Source organism: Hippichthys cyanospilos, chromosome 3, assembly GCF_059441005.1.
Source record: "Hippichthys cyanospilos isolate Australia breed blue-spotted pipefish chromosome 3, RoL_Hcya_1.0, whole genome shotgun sequence".
NCBI classification, from domain to species: Eukaryota; Metazoa; Chordata; class Actinopteri; order Syngnathiformes; family Syngnathidae; genus Hippichthys; species Hippichthys cyanospilos.
The window spans coordinates 19,135,845-19,156,149 of record NC_142371.1 but is presented as its reverse complement, the minus strand read 5'-3'; the positions used below and the strand labels follow the sequence as shown (position 1 = coordinate 19,156,149).

Here is a 20,305-nt window from a genome sequence, read left to right as displayed (position 1 = left end):
AGAGGAAAGCGCGCATGGGACAGGATCACGGCTTAGATTTTTTGTTTCCGTGCTTTCAGGTTGACTACAAAGCCAACGAGTGGTTGGTAAAGAACATGGACCCCCTGAACGACAACGTGGCGTCTCTCCTCCACCAGTCGTCCGACCATTTTGTCTCCGAGTTGTGGAAGGAAGGTGAGAATGCCTTAATGAACGATAATATCGTTGACGCCCTTTCTCCTCAAATATAAGCAACAAAGTTCAACTAACTGAATATTTTCTCTTTTTTTTTTTTCTAATCACGCATCATTCTTTCATCCGTCTCTTCCTTCTCGTTCTCTGCTGTGTTAATCTTTTCCTGATCTCCGTTTTGGACCCCCCCTTCTCTTGTCTTCCTCATTGCTTTCCTGCACATCCCACCTCAGATATTCAAACTCTACCTCGTGTCTACTTCTTTGATTCCTACACCACACTGCAGGCAAATGGCTCCGACAGTAGGTTCCTCCTCCCCAACCGAGCGTGTCCTGCATGAACCCCCTCGCTCTACCCAGATTTTCTTGTTTCCGTCTGCCCGTGTTATGTCAATGCAGTGAACCCCCATTTATTGCTGAGCGTGGATTTTTAACCCACCTCCAGATAATCCACAATAAGAGACCCAAAATGTACCCTTAGAGATGCAGATTGTCTTGTTTCTGTTTGCCCTTTTTACGTCAATACAGCAAACCCGTATAATTCTTGGGGCGCATTTTTGACTCACGTGGAGAAAATCTGCGATCGAGGCCCTAAATTCACCATTTTTATTTTATTACTAGAGGTGCAGATTGTCTTATTTCCGTCTGCCCTTCATGCGTCAATACAGTGAACCCCAGTTTAATGCTGAGGGGCACATACTTGACCCTAAATGTACCTTTTTTCATGATTAGCGATGTAGTAATTAATGAATAACGGATCATCAACTTATTTCTGATTGATTCATCCTTAGAGACATAAACATGTTGAAATCCTCAGCCGCTCGTCAAAGCGGCAGTCGCTTATCTCATTCACTGCCATCTATAGACGCCAAATCCATTTTAACTGAGCTTGAAATGAATTAGTAAACTTTTTCACTGACATCGACCACAAAAGTCAATGGTCCATATTTTACGAGGCTGGCAGTAAATGAGGTAATAATTTACAATTGAGCAGGCCTGGAGGTTCACTGTGGTCTTTTTTTTTTGTATTAGTGCTGCTTTTAGTAGATGTGCTTGTAAGATGTATGGTTTTAGTGAAGCAGCTCACCTGCAGTTTCCTAGTGATGTGTGTGAACTGTGGAGGTAGCTGCATGTTCATCATAGCAGATGCTAAAACAATATTTCAGATCATGAACTCGTCAAGTTGGAGTTAATACTAACCAATGAAGATTCTGGATGAGCTTGAGAGATGCAAAATATTGGTTTACTCACATGTACTACGCACAATTTGTCACCGGCACACCATTGTTAAAAAAAAAACAGACTTTTCTCGCAGTTCGTAAACTTGGAAGAAGTGGACGTGTGGCAAAGGCTCCCTGTTACAACCCAGGCTAAACTTGATGTAAAATCACTTCCAACAAACATCCTTGATGCCATTTGCTGCACTACTTTCCTATTTAGACAGAGCTTTGGTGACCTCTTGTGGTAACTTTGCACATTTCAGGTATAACCAAAAAAAAAAAAAATATATATATATATATATATATATATATATATATATATATATATATATATATATATATATATATATATATATATATTTTCAGTCACAGCTTTTGGTAGCAATTTAGCTTATCACTAGTGTTGAAAATGTCTTCACTTTTCACTTCCTGTCCAGTGGACCGCATCATCGGGCTGGACCAGGTGTCGTCGTCAGGTGAGAACAGCGGGCCAGTGGCATTTGGCGCATCGGGACTCAAGACCAAGAAGGGGATGTTCAGGACGGTGGGCCAGCTGTATAAAGAGTCCCTCAGCAAGCTGATGGCCACCCTGAGGAACACCAACCCCAACTTCTTGCGCTGCATCATTCCCAACCACGAGAAGAGGGTGAGACGCCGCACAAACATTTTCATTGTCATTATGACGCATGCATTGATAAAAATATGATCATTTTATCGAAATGTACATTTATATCAGTGCTAAAAAAAAACGGAATTTAATTGCGATCCCTGCATGAATTTTGCAGTTTCAGATATTTTGTCATGATCACAGAATTTAGTAATCATAATTCATACATTGATGAAAGTCTAAAAATGACTGGCTTTTGTCATAGTAACATTTCATGAAAATTTGCCAAAAACCAACAGAAGTTTGTCCTTTTTAGTCATACATTTATGAAAATTATATAATCACGATGCATTCTTAAATTTTAGAAATGAGAAAAAATGCATAGTTATTTAAGTTATGCTATACTATAACAACATTTAATTAATAATTTTTAACAACAACTTTGTCATTGTGATTCATATGTCAAAAATGATTTTTTACTGGGCTGCCAGCGAATAAAAAGTGAACTTTTTTTTTTTTTTGCCATTGACAGCTATATTAGACAAAAATACATTTTAAATGGCCTAGCAGTGAATGATTTAATTCACTGAATTTGGTTATGTAATTTGCAAAGCATACACAAATGAAAATGTTACAATGCTTAACTTAATTAATCCCAAAGACCTATTTTTATGGATCTTTTAAAAGTTTTCAACGTTCACTTTGTACTTCAGCTATTCATTTATATGGAAAACTATTTTGTGACCTTTTACCCTAACATTTGAAGAAAATAATACAATTTGTACTCTAATACATAGGATTGAATGGCTTGACTCTGTAAAGAAATAAATGTCTTTTGAATTGCATAAATCAAAACAGCAGAATTTAGTATGATATAATAATAAAAATCACGACGCTAAATAAGTGGGAAAATCTTCCTTAGACCAAGTTTATTGAATGATTTTAGAAAAGTCTCAAATTCGAATTTCTCATCCTTAAAACTGCCATTACAAAGTACTAAAAAGTATTGAGTTAAAATAATAATTGAAGAAAAGCTCCTTTAAGCAAACGCACACCGAAAACGTTTATCAACGTGTTTTCTGTTCTCGCGGTCACGTTGTCCGCAGGCCGGGAAGCTGGCGCCCCACTTGGTTTTGGACCAGCTAAGGTGCAACGGGGTCCTGGAGGGAATCCGCATCTGCCGACAAGGCTTCCCTAACCGCATCCCCTTCCAGGAATTCAGACAGAGGTGAGCGCGCTCATATTAGCCGGCCTCCTATTTGTATATCGGCCACAAGCGGCTCACGCCCGCTTAACCGAAACTGAAATGTGTCCCGCAGATACGAGATTCTGACTCCCAATGCTATTCCTCGCACCTTCATGGATGGAAAACAAGCGTCAGAACTAATGGTGAGTCCCGAAGGCCCGCGCGTCTGGAGCCCAGGCCTTCAAGGTGGACAATTGCCGATTTGAATTTTCCTTCCGTCCTCGTTCAGATCAAAGCTTTGGAGCTGGATCCAAACCTGTACCGGGTGGGCCAAAGCAAAGTCTTCTTCCGGGCCGGCGTGCTGGCTCACCTGGAGGAGGAGCGAGACTTAAAAATCACAGACACCATCATACGCTTCCAAAGCGCCGCCAGAGGCTACCTCGCGCGCAAGTAAGGGAAAGTAGCAAAAAAAAAAAAAGGGGATTTTCATAAGACGGATGAATTTGGCTCAAGCACCGCAGAAATCTGAATTTCTGGACAGTCCTTACTTATCAGTGATGTGGGAAGGCGAACATCCTTGAAAGGAATTTGGCGAGCGGCTTTCGGAATGCGACGAATGGCGTGAATAATGGGGCACACGGGCGGGCTAATTAGAAACTGGAAATGTCGGTTCATTCACATTGCCAGTCATCTGCAAGAATGTGCAAAGGAGAGTCAATGTTTCGGTTGTACTTTTGTTTCTCTACAATCAAATACATTCATACATTTTATTACTTTTGTTATTTTAATCCAAAACAGCACTTTTTTTTTTTTTACTTTCTAGTTAAGTGCATTGCTTAAAGTATGGATGTCGAATACACGGCCCATGGGCCAGAATGGGCCATAACTCCTGAGCCTGTAGTATTGTTTCTGAACATTTTTTTAATATATTTTTGGAATGTATCATTTTTCCTGGGGTTGGTTTTCTGTCATGTCAGCCGCAAAACATTTACTTGATTATTAAAATAGTTGTGGTTTCATTTCATAACTCATTGGTTACAGATTCATCAATAAAGTTTGATGTGGTGTTTTGCTCTCCTCTCAGAGCTTTCACGAAGAAACAGCAGCAGCTGAGCGCTCTGAGGGTGATGCAGAGGAACTGTCATGCTTATCTCTTACTCAAGAACTGGCAGTGGTGGCGGCTTTTCACAAAGGTGCCCTTTTTTTCCTTTTTTTTTTGTTTACTTGTGTGGTCTAGCGCTTTGGTTCTCTATTTTTTTTTAATGGTATACCCAGTGCAAAGCATTTTTGGAGTGCTTTGCATTCAATGAACTTTGAAACTAGGAGCATTTCATTCAACTCCAGAAGATAGCTCTTGTTTTATTTTTGGTTCATCCCTAAAGACAATGCTCATTCGCATTAACTAGAATAATATGATGGTTTGCATTCACTATAACACAATTTAGCAACAACCTGCTTCATGTTCCAGTTCATTTGCTCTTAAATTGAAAAGAGTAATCTTCTTACAATGCAAAAAATCAATACAATGCTTTGCATAGAATTTACTATAACTTTAACAAGTTGCTACATGTTCCAATTAATTTGCTCTTAATCCGAAGTGTAATCTTGCTCTCATGGCATTCAAAATCATCAAAATTAAACTTTAAAATACCTGCAGAAATCCTGTTGAAATTCAAAAAGGTTTACCTGACATTGCCGTGTACTCGCCAGGTGAAGCCACTGCTGCAGGTGACCCGGCAGGATGAGGAAATCCAGGTCAGGGAAGCCGAGCTGGTCAAAGCCAAGGAGCGACTCGTCCGCATGGAGCTGGACTTTACCGACCTGGATAAGAAACACAATCAGGTGAGTAAACCTCAAGTCGCTCCTTTGATCACAGCCAACCACTCTTGCGTATCCGTTAGCTGATGGAGGAGAAGGCAGTGCTGGCCGACCAGCTGCAGGCCGAGGCGGAGCTGTTTGCGGAGGCCGAGGAGATGCGCTCCAGGCTGGCCAGTCGCAAGCAGGAGCTGGAAGACGTGCTCACCGAGCTGGAGAGCCGCTTGGAGGAGGAGGAGGAGAGGAATGTGCAGATGAGCAACGAGAAGAAGAAAATGCAGCAGAATATTCAGGTGCGCAAGTTGACCGCTTATTGTGGGTGGAGTTGCCACAATCAAACAAATCAATTGGAACTTTCTCCTTCTAGGACCTGGAGGATCAACTAGAAGAAGAAGAAAGTGCCCGACAGCGCCTTTTACTGGAGAAGGTCTCCCTAGAGACCAAAGTCAAAAGTTTGGAGAATGACCTTCTGAGTGCAGTGGAGCAACGAGATCGCCTCAACAAGGTTGGCGTCGTGCAAAAAGCTGCCTTGTCTGTCCAAATACTTTTCTTCGTGCTGTCAATGGTGTGCTTTCGAGCAGGAGAAGAAGCAGCTGGAGGAACGCCTGAGCGAGGTGACCGACCAACTCACCGAGGAGGAGGAGAAGAGCAAAAGTCTCAACAAACTCAAGAACAAACAGGAGGCTGTCATCGCTGACCTAGAAGGTGAAACTAGAACAATGTTGGAATTTGGACATTTTTATTGTGTACTGACTTTATTATTTTATATTATTTATCATTTTTATCTATCTGTCTAGCTAATCATTTATCCAATTGTCTGCCTGGCTAGCATGCATCTAGCTAGCTAGTCTTATAACATCTAGCTAGCTAGCTAGACTGTTACCTAGCTAAATGACTAGCTATATGCATCTGTATCTTTTTATGTATTACTCTATTGATATAAATATCCAATATCTATCTCTATCTATTTCTGATTCATATCTATCTCTGTGTAGTTATATTACTATCGCCTATTTGTTTAACCATAACTTTCTCGCTACTTTTCCATTTATCTCAGTATTTCTAGCTAGCTATTCACACCTTTATAAATTTCTATATATTTGACTATACCTAAATATCAATTTCTAGTATGCTAGCTGTGTGTTTAATATGTGTGTTGTTTATAGTATCGACTAGATTTTGACTTTGTATTGTCAATGGCTTGAAAGTGGGTGTATGGCGGGTGTCCACCATCATACATTTTATATCTGCATTCTTCTTGTTTGATCTTTCGGTAATGATGTTACACCTCCACGTATACAAACACAGAACCAAAAATTCTCGATGTTTGGAAATACTCATCGCTTATTATTATGGCACTTGCTGTGCGTGTGGTCCAGATCGCCTAAAGCGTGAGGAGCAGGTGCGCTTGGAGCAAGAAAAGTGGAAGCGGAGGATGGAGACAGAGGCAATAGAGGCGCAAGAGCAGCTTTCTGACCTAGGCCTCATCTCCGGCGAACTGAAGGGCAGTCTGACCCAGAAGGAAAAAGAAATAACCTCCCTGCAAAGCCGGTGCGAAAGCAACTTGAAACATAGCAATAACGAAACAAAACACCATAGTAGATTCTCAGTCACTTAACAACTTCCTGTGGAAAAAAGGTTGGAAGAGGAAAGCGCACGCCGCTCAGAGGCTCAGAGGTCGCTGAGGGAGGCCATGTCGCAGGTGTCCGAGCTGAAGGAGGAAGTGGAGAACGAGCGCGGCATGAGAGAGCGGGCGGAGAAGCAGAGACGAGATCTCGGGGAGGAGCTGGAGGCTCTGAGGACCGAGCTGGAGGACACCCTCGACACCACCGCCGCCCAGCAGGAGCTCAGGTAGGACCGATATTTGGATGTTCATCAAAAAGCGTGGCCGTCATCAAATATGAGCTTACTGAAGCTAGCTCTCATCTCTCCTGCGCGCAGATCTCGTCGGGAGGTGGAGTTAAACGACCTCCAGCGCTGCGTTGAAGATGAGACGCGCCGCCACGAGGCCCAGCTGTCAGAGCTGCGAGTCAAGCACAGCGCCGCCATCGACAATCTTCAGGAGCAGCTGGACAACAGCAAGAGGGTCAGAAGAACAAAATACACTTTAATAAATGTTCCTTAGCGCCTGTTTTCTTCACCAAACCGTTGTGCAACACATGTAATAGTTTAAGATCATTTCAAGAGAACGAAAACAGGAAGACAAGTCTCTAGGCCGGCCAATCACAGGGCACACAAAGACAAACAACAATCCACTCCTAAGGACACTTTAGAATGTCCAATACAACTTCCATGCATGTTTTTTTTAAATTTGGGAGGAAAACCCATGCAGGCATGGGGAGAACATGCAAACATGCAGACCTTTTTTTTTTTTTTTTTTGAACTGGCCATGATGTCACGACACTTCAGTGAGTGATGGCATGCACAGCCAAGGATTTCATGAATGAGAATAAATTTATTTATATGAATTTAAATGTAAATATGCAGTTAATACAATTAAACTTGTTGGCAGGTTCCAAGCCTTGGAAGATGATATACATTGCGAAAATGTGCAAATAATTTCAATTGCCGTCCATTAATACTGCAATTAAAAAAAAAAGAATTATTCTGCCTTTTTGGAAATTAATAACAGGCTAACGCTAAGTATTTAGCACAGATGTTATAACCTTTCACACGCCATGCTGTGGTTCAGGCGCGTCAGTCGCTGGAGAAGACCAAGCTGGTGCTAGAGGAAGAAAAGCAGAGTTTGACCGCGGAGCTGAAGAGCTTGCAAGCCAGCCGCACAGAGAGCGACCGCGGACGCAAGAGGGCCGAAAGTCAGCTGCAGGAGCTCACCATGCGCCTCACCCAGGCCGAGCAAGAGAAGGAGGAAAGAGAAGAGAGAATGCACAAGCTCCAGGTGGGCAACGTTGACTTTTTCATGGAGAACATTTCAACCCATGAACGCAGCAAAGGTTTTTACTCCTCGTGTCTTCTCCCAGAATGAAATCGAGAATCTCTCCAGCAACTTGTCAACTTTCGACAGCAAATCCCTCCGACTGTCGAAAGAAGTCAGCAGTCTGGAAAGCCAGCTTCATGACACTCAGGTAATTTTTTTTTTTTTTTTTAAATGTAGAAGGGCGTTAATTTTGTCCTCCCCGCCAATCTTTTTTTATCGCCCTCCAGGAACTCCTTCAGGAGGAGACTCGCCAGAAGTTGGCGCTGGCCACCCGGGTGCGAGCGCTGGAGGACGAGAGGAATGGACTCATGGAGAGACTGGAGGAGGGAGAAGAAAAAGCCAGGGAGTTGACCCGGCAGATTCAGACTCACACTCAGCAGGTCAGCCACTTGGCTGCTTAATGAAAATGGCATTACCGCGGTTTAAGAATCAAGTGATGACCAATCACAGCTTAGCTTGTGAACGTCACATGACTGACTCAGGAAACAGCAGATACCTGAGTAACTGTGATGTCATTTTCAATTTACACCAATTTGCAAAAAGGCCCCCGCCTCAAAAAACAATATATTGACCTTTGTGCTGTATTTTGACCATTTTTGGGTAATTTTCTTGACCGAATTTTTGCTAGTGGATGGGACGCTCCTGGTAGTGTGATAACTAAGTGGTCATGCTATTTTGAGCTTTGAAATTTGACATCTATGTGGGTGAAATTTCAGCTCCCCAGGGCCTTTTTTCAATGTTTACCCTTTAAATATCATGTTTAGACTTTTTTTGTGGAATTTTCCACAGCTGCTCACAGAACCTTTTTTACTAACTGAATACAACAGATTTAATGTTCTTTTTCATGTTTGACTCGCTCCCAATTTTCGCTGTCCCTTCACAGCTGTCCGACATGCGCAAGCAGTCGGAGGAGGTGAACGCAGCGGTGGAGAGCAGCGAGGAGATCCGCAGGAAGCTGCAGCGAGAGCTGGACGCCGCCGTGCAGCGGGAGAAACAGCGGGAGGAGGAGAAAGAGCGCGTGGAGAGGCAACGGGAGCGCCTCAGGGAGGAGATCGAGGACATGACTCTGGCCCTCCAGCGAGAGAGACAGAACTGCACGGCTCTGGAGAAGAGACAGAAGAAGTTCGACCAGGTTGGAGCAGACTCCAGATACCCACGCCGAGGCTTTTTCTCATCCACTACTCAGCTTGTTGTTCTTCTCCCAGTGTTTGGCCGAGGAGAAGGCGGTGAGCACTCGTCTGGCTGAGGAGAAGGACCGAGCTGAAGCTGACAGTCGAGAGAAGGAAACTCGCTATCTCGCCTTGTCCAGAGCGCTGCAGGTAATACATTTTACTGTCAAATTGGACTTGAGGGAAACGCACCAGCTATCAATAGTAGTGACGAACAGATCAGTGTCGATGGCGGAATTGCCACAATTTTCAATCAGCTTTTGAGTTTGTTTTCTTAGCATTTGAACACAACCAGCTGTGAATGATTTAAGGCTAACATATAATGGAAAACTGTTAACGTTGCTCATTTTACCTCTGGAAACTGTGGTGAAAAGCTATAGGTCCCAACAGAAATGTGTGGCGTCCCAAAAATTGTGCAGTAAAAAGGGCAAAGTAAGTTCTAACTGCATTTACAAGACGCGAGCAAAAACCAACAATCGATATTAACAAATGTCACAGTAAATCGCAATCACTGATCTAACTTGTCCATAATGGAAGAAAAGTCAGCTTTTCTGGGGTTTTTTTCCATTTGGTTCGCTTCAGTGTGTTGTTCCTCTTCTCGATCTTCCGAAGTGTTTTGTTTTCGCTTTTTACTTTCTGCCTCATTGCAACTTGATTGTATATTACTTTTCAGTGGTACTAAAGAAATTTCTGAGTAGATTTTGTTCTGGGATACCACTTTTTTTCAAAAATTTTAACTACTACTTGAACGCACTGACTGGCTGCCTTGAATGGGCTACATCGTGATGAGCACGTCATCGTCGTGTGCAGGAGGTCCAAGACCAGCGGGACGAGCTGGAGAGGTCCAACAAGCAGCTCCGCCTGGAAATGGAACAGCTGGTCAACCAACAGGATGACGTGGGCAAGAACGTAAGACCTGCTTTCTTAACTTTCACCCAGAGGCTTCCGAGATTCACATCCTGTCCGGCGTCCAGGTCCACGAGTTGGAGAGAACCCGCAGGGCTCTGGAGACAGAAGCCGAGAGCCTCCGCAGTCAGACGCTGGATCTGGAGGAGGAGCTGACGGAGGCGGAGAACTCCAGGCTGAGGCTGGAGGTCACCCTGCAGGCGCTCAAGGCTCAATTTGAGAGGGAGATCAGCAGCAGCGAGGAAAAGGGCGAGGAGAAGAGGAGGGCCCTCAGCAAACAGGTAGGATTCTATTTTTTATTATATGTTTATATACGGGACTGACTTTCCTCTTGCGTCGCCAGGTTCGAGAACTGGAGATCCAGCTGGAAGAGGAGCGAAGTCAGCGCTCGCAGGCCATGCTCACCAAGAAGCAGCTGGAAGCCGAGCTTCAGGATTCCGAGGCGCAAGTGGAAACATCCAGCCGCAGCAAGGAGGAAGCAGTCAAGCACCTACGCAAGCTGCAGGTACTAATCGCACAAAGCAAAAAAGGAAGAAAAAAAACCAACGCTCCTGCCGTCGACGATGCACGCGGTCGTAAACACCGCCGCGTGTTTCGCCTCAGAGTCAACTCAAAGAGGCGCTCCGAGAGCTGGACGAGGCCAAGATTACGCGAGACGAGGTCATCGCGCAGTCCAAAGACAACGACAAGAAAATCCAAACACTGGAGGCCGAAGTCCTGCAACTCACCGAGGTTTGTGGAACGCTAAAACGCAAGATAAGACGTTTAATGTTACTCATTGTACGACGTCCTTCGGCGCGCATAGGAGCTGTCCGTGTCCGACCGGCTGAGGAGACAAGCTCAGCAGGAGAGAGACGAAATGGCCGACGACATGGTCAACAACAGCTCCGGAAAGTCCGTATCGCTCTGGACGCGCCCAGCGAAATCCAAGTGGACGTTGGTGTTTTTGATAACGCCGCCTTTGTTCAGGTCGGCGCTCGTTGAAGAGAAGCGTCGCTTGGAGATGCGCGTCAGCCAGCTGGAGGAGGAGCTGGAGGAGGAGCAGACCAATGCCGAGCTGCTGTCGGAGAGGCAAAGAAAGATGGCAATGCAGGTGCCGTAGACGCCGCTCCACACACACCCGTTAACATTCACTGCCATTGACGGCGAAAGACGTAAAAAAATCCACTTTTACTGGGTTGGCAGTGAGTTATTCCACACGTCATTTTACGTCAAAAAAAAAAAAATTGCATGAGTTAATGCTGAACAACATGCCCCAATTATGCATAGGCATTAAGCATTTTAGCAATTTAGAAATTATAGGCCTTCCTTTACCTTAATATTTGAAGATAAATGGGCAAGATTGAGTAGTTGGACGCTTAAAGAGGTAAAAACGTATGATTGAACTTCCCGCTCACTTCGTTCAGGTGGAGACGCTGACGGTGCAGCTGCAAAGCGAGAGGACCCTGGCGCAGAAGGCGGAGGCGGCGCGCGAGCAACTGGAGCGGCACAACAAGGACATGAAAACGCGACTGGAGGAACTGGAGGGAACCGTCAGGGGCAAACACCGGCTCAGCGTCGCCGCCTTGGAGGCCAAGATCGAATCAATGGAGGAACAGCTGGAACAAGAAAGACAGTGAGATACCAAAACATTCAGTAACATAATACAAAGAATCTATTCAACACGATGCTAGGCTAATTGTTTTGTCTCTTAGGGAGCGCGCCATTGCCAACAAACTGGTGAGAAAGACGGAGAAGAAACTGAAGGAGGTTATGATGCAGGCGGAAGACGAGAGGAGGCACGCCGACCAGTACAGAGATCAGGTATTCTGTATTTCAAGTCATATTAAAATTAGGTCATTTGGAGCTAGGAAAAATTCATATTTTGTCTATATTCAACTTGATAACTTATTTTTGATGTACAATGAATACCTTTCGAAACATATTTTCCAATTCCTGTTGACTGAAAATGACATCACAGTTTATCAAAGCTCAGGTTACCACCAATCATGGCTCACCTCTTTCTCGAGGTCATGTGACATTTGACATTTCAGTCGACATACGGAAAAGGTGTTTTTAAAAGCATTAATTGTTCACAAATTATGAAGTTACAGAAAAAAATATTTTATTTACTACTGAAAATCAAAGGGTTCCTTTTAAACATGAAATCTATTGATGAGAACATTAATGTATTGTAATTCAAAATATTAAAACACTTATAAAATTCAAATTTAGCTCAAGAAAGAGCACAGGTTGGGAGATTATCAAAGTTTCTTAGGTTCACATACGTCTGGTATATTGCTGTGCATTAAAGGGACAGTGTGTAAGATTTAGACCGTTTTTCATTGTAAATTAATTAATCAAATTATTATAAATGTCCAAAATTACACAGCGCAAAATCCAATCCCTTTCCTTGCTTTCCTCTATTTATAACGGCCTGTCCGAACGTGCTAGCGAATAACAATAAAACACTGCCCCCTGGAGGTCAAAATCGGAACTGCACATTGACTCTTCTCAAAGAACTTAAACCCCACGTGCTTCCGTTGTGACGTTTCCAACGTAGCTGGATAAGTCCATGGTGCGCCTGAGGCAGCTGAAGCGTCAGCTGGAAGAAGTGGAGGAGGAGAACTCGCGCTCCAATGCGCAGAAGAGGAAGCTCCAGCGAGAACTGGAGGAGCTGACGGAAAACAGCCAAAGCAGGATGCGCGAGATCACCACCCTGCGCAACCAGCTCAGGTACACGCCCCCGAGCCGCTTCCGCCGCCGCGTAAGCTTGATTAACGTGGCGCCTTTTCAGTTGACCATTGACCTTGAATTTTCTTTTGCTTTGCTCCTTTTCGTGGCATCCATTTGTGTTCATCTAACACTGTCCCCATCTGTCCACGTCACATCATCACTCAGCGTCCCCGAATGGAGACCAGAGCAGTAGGTCATTGTGTTATGTTCTGTCTTTTGTTTTTCTGTGTCCCATGTCTGGATATGTGTTGTGGGGTTTAACCCAACTCCAAATTTGAATGTCGTTAGCCTCATTTTATCCCGCTGGCATATTCTGGAAATTTTGGTTGGTTGTTTTTTTGCCAAACCCACATTTGGTTTTTGAAATGAGAAGTCATCATTTAAATAAATGTATTTGTCAGAATGTGGTGTCAAATGCTATAAATATTGTGATAACATTCTGATATTTGACAAAAAAAAAAAAAAATCGGACAATTATTTTTTAAGTCTATGTGCTGAATTAAAATGGCATTTTAGTAAAACATTGGAAGTAAAAAAGTAAAAAAGAAAAGACACTGGTGTAGGTAGGAAGGGGTGTTTGCGTCGTTGTGGGTGTGAGCACAGCTGGCCTGTTGAGGTCAGAATCCCGTTTTTTTGTTGTTGTCTTGTAGTATTTGTTAGGTTTTTTTTGTACACTTGTTTATTCTATACTTCTGCATCTATGTTTTGCCATACTTGTTTGGTAAAACTTTGTGAATTTGTCATTAAAAAAAGTAAACAATTAGAAGTCAGCTCACACTTTACGGTAGAAATTTGTGAATTTGTCCTAAAGGGAAAAAAAAGAAGCAAAAAGGACACTAGTGTTGGTAGAAAGGGGTGTTTGCGTCGTCGTGGGTGTGAGCACAGCTGGCTTGTTAAGGTTGGGGTGGATGTATGTTTTTATTTATTTCAAACTAACTTTACAAACACTTTTTTCTTTTATTAAAATTATAATTAAATTATAATTTACGGTATACTTATTTAATTTCCCGATTATTTAGAGTCCCTGTGGCAAATTGACGTTGGGGGGGGGGGGGGGCGTACGCTGAAATGTTTATTCTTACATAGGGGGGCTTTGCAAAAAAAAAAAAATTGAGAAGCACCATTCAAAAAACACCAAAAATTACCAGTTATATCCTTTATAGTCTTTTTTTTTTTAATTTAATATATATATATATATATATATATATATATATATATATATATATATATATATATATATATATATATATATATATATATATTATAGATGTATACTATAATTAATAAGATGAGGAACAGAAGGACATTGTTGTGAGTGAAGAGGACGCAAGAGTTCCTTATTAGGACAAAATGTTTTTTCCTCCTAATCTTATCTTTCTCCGCTGCTGTGCAGACGCACCCCGTTGCCGCTGACGATGCGCGGACGCCGAGCTCTGGTGGACGACTACTCGTTGGAAAACTCTGACACGGAGGAGCCGCCCGCCTCGCCCACGCCCTCCCTGGGATCGGCCCGAACGCCCACCCCGTCCTCCGAGCACAGCCTGGACCCCAACCCGCCCGCGTACAGCGTCAACAACCTACACCAATGATGTACCACGCACACACAACACAAGTAGTCAATGAATTGCTCAATGTTGCTTTTTTTTTTTGCCCCCTCCCTTAAGTGCAAACAATAGATTTTCTTTTTTTTTTTGTTTTACATTCGAAATGATATCGATATTTTCAATTGACTGCACAGCATAAAGGCGCCAGGTTTCATCCTCACATCAAGGGTGGGCAACTTTTTCCTATCAGGGGCCATATTGAAATTATGGAGGAGAAAAAAAAAAAAAAACGATCCTGTATTCCTTCAAATAGTAGCCGCCCTTCTAATAAAAGCCTCCCTCAACTAGACGCCTCACTTTTTCATCCGGAACAAGCAGCTAGTCGTTGATGCTGTTGTTCGCACGCGAGACTTAATTGTTGGGTTCAAAATAATATCGTTATGGGTCAATATTTGGGCCGGTTTAACCCAACGATGCACAACACCACCTCAAAACTTGGGTTTATATGAGAAAACAAGCCGGAAACCTCGGTTAAATTCACCCAATTATTTGGTTGATCATTCCACCCCCCCCATAATTCGGTTATTTTTAACCTAACTTTGTTTATAGGGTGTGCAAAACCCATTTGGATGGCGTTGCTAACCAAAACAGCAGCACGTACAGAGAGATTAATGATGCCTGCAGTTGAGTCGCTCAACCATCTTTGGAAACATTTTGCAGGAATAAAAATAGTAAATACACTTTCAGAATTAAAGTGCAAAATTTTTAGCTCTGAGAATCAGGACTCTGAAAATTTGCATACCGTTAACTCATTCCCATTTTTTTTAGGATTCCAGATATTCAATCGTAGATATTTAAGTATCAATTTAATACTTAAGTATCTGGAAATTAAAGTACTTAAGTTTTGATTTAATACTTGAAAAAACGTGAAAATACGTCCTTGGCATTGAATGTTAGCGTAGCATTACCTGATTCACAAAAATCTACGAGTAAAACAAACACACTTAAGCGATCATGATTAACAAACTTATGGCGGAAAATTTGCATGTTGCAATGAATTTTGGGAACCAAAAGGCAGCAAAAAACACTCATAGGTTTTTTTCAGTAGGTCTTTTTCATAGATTTAGCACGTTTGGACTGTACCTTAAAAGCACAAACAGTACTTTTTAATTCTTTCAGTACCCTCAAAATGTACCAAAAAGTACCCGTTCTTGTTTTTTTTTTTTTTTTTTTAATTTATCGTTTTCTAACTTTTTTTTTTTGTCGCCGTAGATGGGCCACATAATTTGATGGTTGGGCCCACGTGTGGCCCAGCAGCCACAAGTTGCCCACCCCTGATGTTAACTTGACCAAGATGGAAGCGCTGCTGCAGATCGGCATAATCAGACAATCTATTGATTCTTGAAGGAGCTAATCCGAGGGAAAACGGGTTTTCATACGCCGCGTGACTTTTTACAAGCGCCATTTGCATACCGACTGCACTATTTTCTGACTTCTCGAGGAAATTAGCCAATCGAACGAGAGCGATACCTCCCGCTAAACATGTCTTAATAATCCCGTAGCTAGTTTAATTGATCTCAATTCTCATTTGAATTAATTTATATCAATTTATATCACCGGGGGGAACTTTTTCTACCATAAATCTTTTTATCCGAAGCAAAACGCTTTTTTTTTTTTCTTTGCACAAGATAGTCTTAAAATGTTGTTGTTTGATACATCTAAATTATAAATGAAAGCCGCCATATGGATGAGAAAAGGGACTAAAGCGAAGTAGAATAGAGAAGTAGATTTACCGATATCCAGCATTACTTTTGGATGATTTTTAGAGAATTTAAATATTGTAGCTTTAGATCACAAAAAATGGAGGCAATAAGTGATACAAGTAGGAAATGAAGTAGTATTCATTTTGAACCTGACCATTAGTATTGAAATGTATTTTTCCTCGTCAAGTTCCTAGATATTTAAGTCACATTAACGTATTTAACTCCTTCGATCCCAAAGTCATAGCTTTAATTTTTTTTGGGCAGATATTTAATCCCACTATTGTCATTAATCAAGTCATTACCTAAAATAATCAGTTACTGTAATACCTGAAGTAAGGAATTACTTTACTCCTTTACTACCAAAAATGCTGATTAGTCCCTAACATAATTAACTTTATCCGTGATGACTTAAAAGTAATATTTTTAGCAAAATAATTGACTGTTGTATCACTTCAGTATTTTTTACAGAAAGTATTTCATTATATTACCACTTAATTACCTGAAATAATCAATTCATTTAGTACCTAATTACCTAAAGTAATTTGCCAAACACTTGAAAAACACTTGTGTATTTTCATATATATTTATATATATATGTATGTAAAATTTTAAATATTTTTGTTTCAAGTCTTTGGTAGAAGGAGGGTCTAAAACTGTCTGGTATGAAATGAATTAAGTACAAAAGTAATCAATTACTTTTGGTAATTAGGCACTAAAGAAATTGATCGCTTCAGGTAATTAAGTGCTAATATGATAAATTTATAATAAATTACGTTATAATTACGCACTAAAGTAATAGAATAATCAATTACTTTGCTAAAAATGTTACTTTTAGGTACTCAGTACCAAAGTAAGTAATCAATTATTTTTGGTACTAAATGACTAAAGTAATCGCTGACTTCATGTATTATTAAGTATAGATTGAGTATTTGGGATTGAATGCCAGGATTCGTAAAACGTAAAAATAAGTCTTGAAAGAGTTAAGAGACTTAACTTAACTTGGGCTGGATTCACACTGGTACATTTGTAATATACGTTTAAAAAAATTTAAATTGGATTGTGGCATATCAAATTGGGTATATTGAAGGCCTCAAATGGAAATGGAGAGCCTGCCGTTGACCTTTACTGTCGTACGATCTCCTCATGCGGCTGCTAAACAAAACGCTAAAGGCTAAAGTGGCCTGTTTAGCTTTGTGCAAACTTCGTCAAATCACAAATTTAAAGTCTTCATTTTTCATCTTTGGAATTCCAAGTAGTAAAAAGTAGCAGAATAGAGTTTATTTAAAAGATTGGTGGTTATTTAAAAGGCCGCAAGATGTTTTGTTCCGTGCTCCATTTTAAGCTAGGCTATGGCTAGCGTTAGCCACGAGAGGATTCAAAATGCAGAAAGTGCTTTTTGCCCGCGTTTCCACGTTTCTGGAATTGTTGTGATTTTTTTTTTTTTACTGTGGATAAAAATATATACACTTGACTTTTCTTTGTTACCAAATTGAATGATGCACTGGACTGGTTACAGAAGAAGACACCCGTTCTAAGCTAACATTAGCAATGACGGCTTCATTACAAATCGCAGCAACTAAAGGATCACATTTTGAGTCTGATTTTTGCCTTATACACCACCACAATATACTCCTAAAAACATCTGAATTTCACCAATTTTTTTCTTTTAGATACTTGTGTATAAAAGCAAAATCAGTGTTTTATGCTAAGTGCTAAGCTAACATCACCAACAATATGCTCTACAGCTACCGAACAACTAAAAGATCTCATTTTTAACGACATAGTGGGATATTTGTCTTTGCACGTCATCACAATAGATGCGTAGGAAAATAAATTGTCGGATTCCTCACGGTGATGTTTGAAGACAAAAATGCGAAATTCTTCAAATATCTGGACCTAACTGTAACACCCCAATGAAAGAGTTTTTTTAAGTGTGTTTTTGTTTTGGCACATGACTTGTGTTTTTACGAGGCCGCGTAACGGCTGCACTTTGCACACAAGCGACGGGTATGTTTGTCCGTATCGGCGTCTACGTGAACACGTGCACGAACAGAAAAAAAAAAAAGCTCTGTTCATGCGTGGCTAGCTGATTCTCAAAGGTGTTTTTCTTTTATGTTCTTTTTTTCTGGTTTGCTCATTGCTACTGTGCAACTTGAAACATTGTTTTTGTTAATGATGCTGTATAATAATACATCTGTTCGGGGTCCACTTTTAATATATGTTGTTGGTTTTCACTTTGCTGCATCGGTGTGCTTTATTCTACTTTTTTTTTTTTCTGGGGGGGCGCCAGCTCATTTTTGTTTTCGCAAGTTATCGCAAAATATATATATCTATTTTCACAATATTGATAGTTATTCATCTGACTATTGATAATTAACATCAACAACTGTCATGACCTGTGGGCTTGGTTGTGTTTGTTGTTTTGCCTCCCTCTTGAGGTGTTTTTAGGTAATTGCTCTTATTTTCTGTTGGTGTCAAACTGCCTCTGCTAAGCTAAGCTAGCCTAGCTTAGGCTACCCTTACGAGGGAATATGGCCGTAACAAACGTCACTCATAAGTAAATAAATCGTTTATATATTTTTTTTTTTTTTAATTGTATGCATGTATATTATATATAAGTAGCACCCATTTTGTATGTACCGGTATATACAATTTTTGTTTTCACCTGGGGTTTTACACGCATTAGCTAATTAACGATTCCAACCATGGAACGGATTAATCCAGTGTGTGTGAGTGTGTGTGTGAGAGAGACCGAGAATTTTATATATATATATACATATATATATATATATATATATATATATATATATATATATATATATATATATATATATATATATATATATATATATATATATATATATATATATAAATAAATAAAATTCTCTGTCTCTCATATATATATATATATATATATATATATATATATATATATATATATATATATATTATATATATATATATAAAAAAGTTATCTTTGGAAACTGATCAAAATATTGCATCTTTATATTCGGTTGACTAAATGAAGAAAGATTCTGTTCATAAATATATCGACTAGACTACACCGACTACAATTATTCAAACAAATATTTTTGGTATATCTTAAAGTACGCTGTCACTCGATAGACCGCATATATATATATATATATATATATATATATATATATATATATATATATATATATATATATATATATATATATATATATACATATATATATATGTATAATTCGCTCTCTGCAAAATGCAATAGTTGTGTAGTGAAGAGAATCAAAAGATACAAGTTAATTGATAAATTAAGAGCATCAAAAAATACAAGTTAATAATAAAAGTTGTAATTTTATTGAGCATAAACATCAGTGTAAGAAAGCGTGTTAAAAGATGTGCATTCTGGTGTCTGGCTGTCCATGAGGATGTCAGTGAACGTCAGCTGGTCTTCGTGAGGCGGCGGCGCTATGAGGCGCAGCGAGGCCTCGAGAGGCGGGGCCCAAAAAGACTGAGCCACGCCCCCCAGTGACATCATCTTGTGTTGGCAGCCCGACAGCACGGGAAGCGCTTCGGGGTTGACAAAGTCGTCGTTTTTATGAAGATGGTCGACGACGGGGTCTGCGCGTGCGCCGCGGCAATCGCATCCATGGTCGCGAGCCGTGCGGCCGGTGTCCCCGTCGTCCTCCGAAAACAGATCCAAGATGTCCTCCCAGTCGCTTTCGGTCATGTCCGCCAAATTTTGCGAGTCGCCGGGGCTGTCGACGAACATTTCCATGACGTCGAACGATAACGGCGAGAGTTGCGGCGTGACGGAGGGAGAGCTGGGCGCTGCTGCTTCAGAATGGTCCGCGTGGGACGCTTCATCAGCAGGACACGTTGTCCCACTTTCAATTATCTGGGGGTCACATTGGTCTTTCGGGCCTCCTGATTGGTCACGGGACTGCTCAGGTGTCGACGACTCCACTTCCTTCAAGTAGAGAGCGGATGCCAGTCGACGATTAGACGCCTCGATGTCGGCAAACTTCCTGTTGGCGTGTGAATGTCAAAATACCCTCAAATTGCAGCTTTCGCATCCATATAAGATAAATACCCCCCTCAAATATCATGACAAATACCTTGCTCAAAATAAATTCTTTTTAGCGAACAGAGTAAGAATTTTAACGCGTGTATCCGAATGACCACCAAGCACAGCTTCCACTGTGAAAATTCAAAGCCTCCCTTAAATAAACGCTGCTCCGATTATGTAGTTGCCAGCAGGGTCATCCAAGACAAATGTCATTCACT

At 41.1% G+C, this 20,305-nt stretch overlaps 1 protein-coding gene across 1 annotated transcript in view; it reads left to right on the top strand.

Annotated features, from left to right (window-relative positions):
* myh14 (myosin, heavy chain 14, non-muscle) overlaps positions 1-18,267 on the top strand; it is a 37,282-nt gene extending 19,015 nt beyond the window's left edge. The window contains exons 15-44 of the mRNA XM_088411500.1: positions 60-174; positions 405-473; positions 1,828-2,036; positions 3,104-3,225; positions 3,317-3,386; positions 3,473-3,633; positions 4,268-4,376; positions 4,894-5,025; positions 5,085-5,291; positions 5,366-5,503; positions 5,580-5,703; positions 6,378-6,549; positions 6,637-6,849; positions 6,940-7,084; positions 7,691-7,897; positions 7,980-8,084; positions 8,164-8,316; positions 8,820-9,068; positions 9,142-9,255; positions 9,916-10,014; positions 10,080-10,292; positions 10,355-10,516; positions 10,615-10,743; positions 10,817-10,905; positions 10,981-11,104; positions 11,418-11,626; positions 11,706-11,814; positions 12,554-12,726; positions 12,892-12,915; positions 14,120-18,267. Coding sequence (XP_088267626.1) covers positions 60-174; positions 405-473; positions 1,828-2,036; positions 3,104-3,225; positions 3,317-3,386; positions 3,473-3,633; positions 4,268-4,376; positions 4,894-5,025; positions 5,085-5,291; positions 5,366-5,503; positions 5,580-5,703; positions 6,378-6,549; positions 6,637-6,849; positions 6,940-7,084; positions 7,691-7,897; positions 7,980-8,084; positions 8,164-8,316; positions 8,820-9,068; positions 9,142-9,255; positions 9,916-10,014; positions 10,080-10,292; positions 10,355-10,516; positions 10,615-10,743; positions 10,817-10,905; positions 10,981-11,104; positions 11,418-11,626; positions 11,706-11,814; positions 12,554-12,726; positions 12,892-12,915; positions 14,120-14,315 — 4,341 coding nt within the window. The 3' untranslated portion in view covers positions 14,316-18,267. The remainder of the gene's footprint in view (positions 1-59; positions 175-404; positions 474-1,827; positions 2,037-3,103; positions 3,226-3,316; positions 3,387-3,472; positions 3,634-4,267; positions 4,377-4,893; positions 5,026-5,084; positions 5,292-5,365; positions 5,504-5,579; positions 5,704-6,377; positions 6,550-6,636; positions 6,850-6,939; positions 7,085-7,690; positions 7,898-7,979; positions 8,085-8,163; positions 8,317-8,819; positions 9,069-9,141; positions 9,256-9,915; positions 10,015-10,079; positions 10,293-10,354; positions 10,517-10,614; positions 10,744-10,816; positions 10,906-10,980; positions 11,105-11,417; positions 11,627-11,705; positions 11,815-12,553; positions 12,727-12,891; positions 12,916-14,119) is intronic.
* Positions 18,268-20,305: the final 2,038 nt, after the last annotated feature.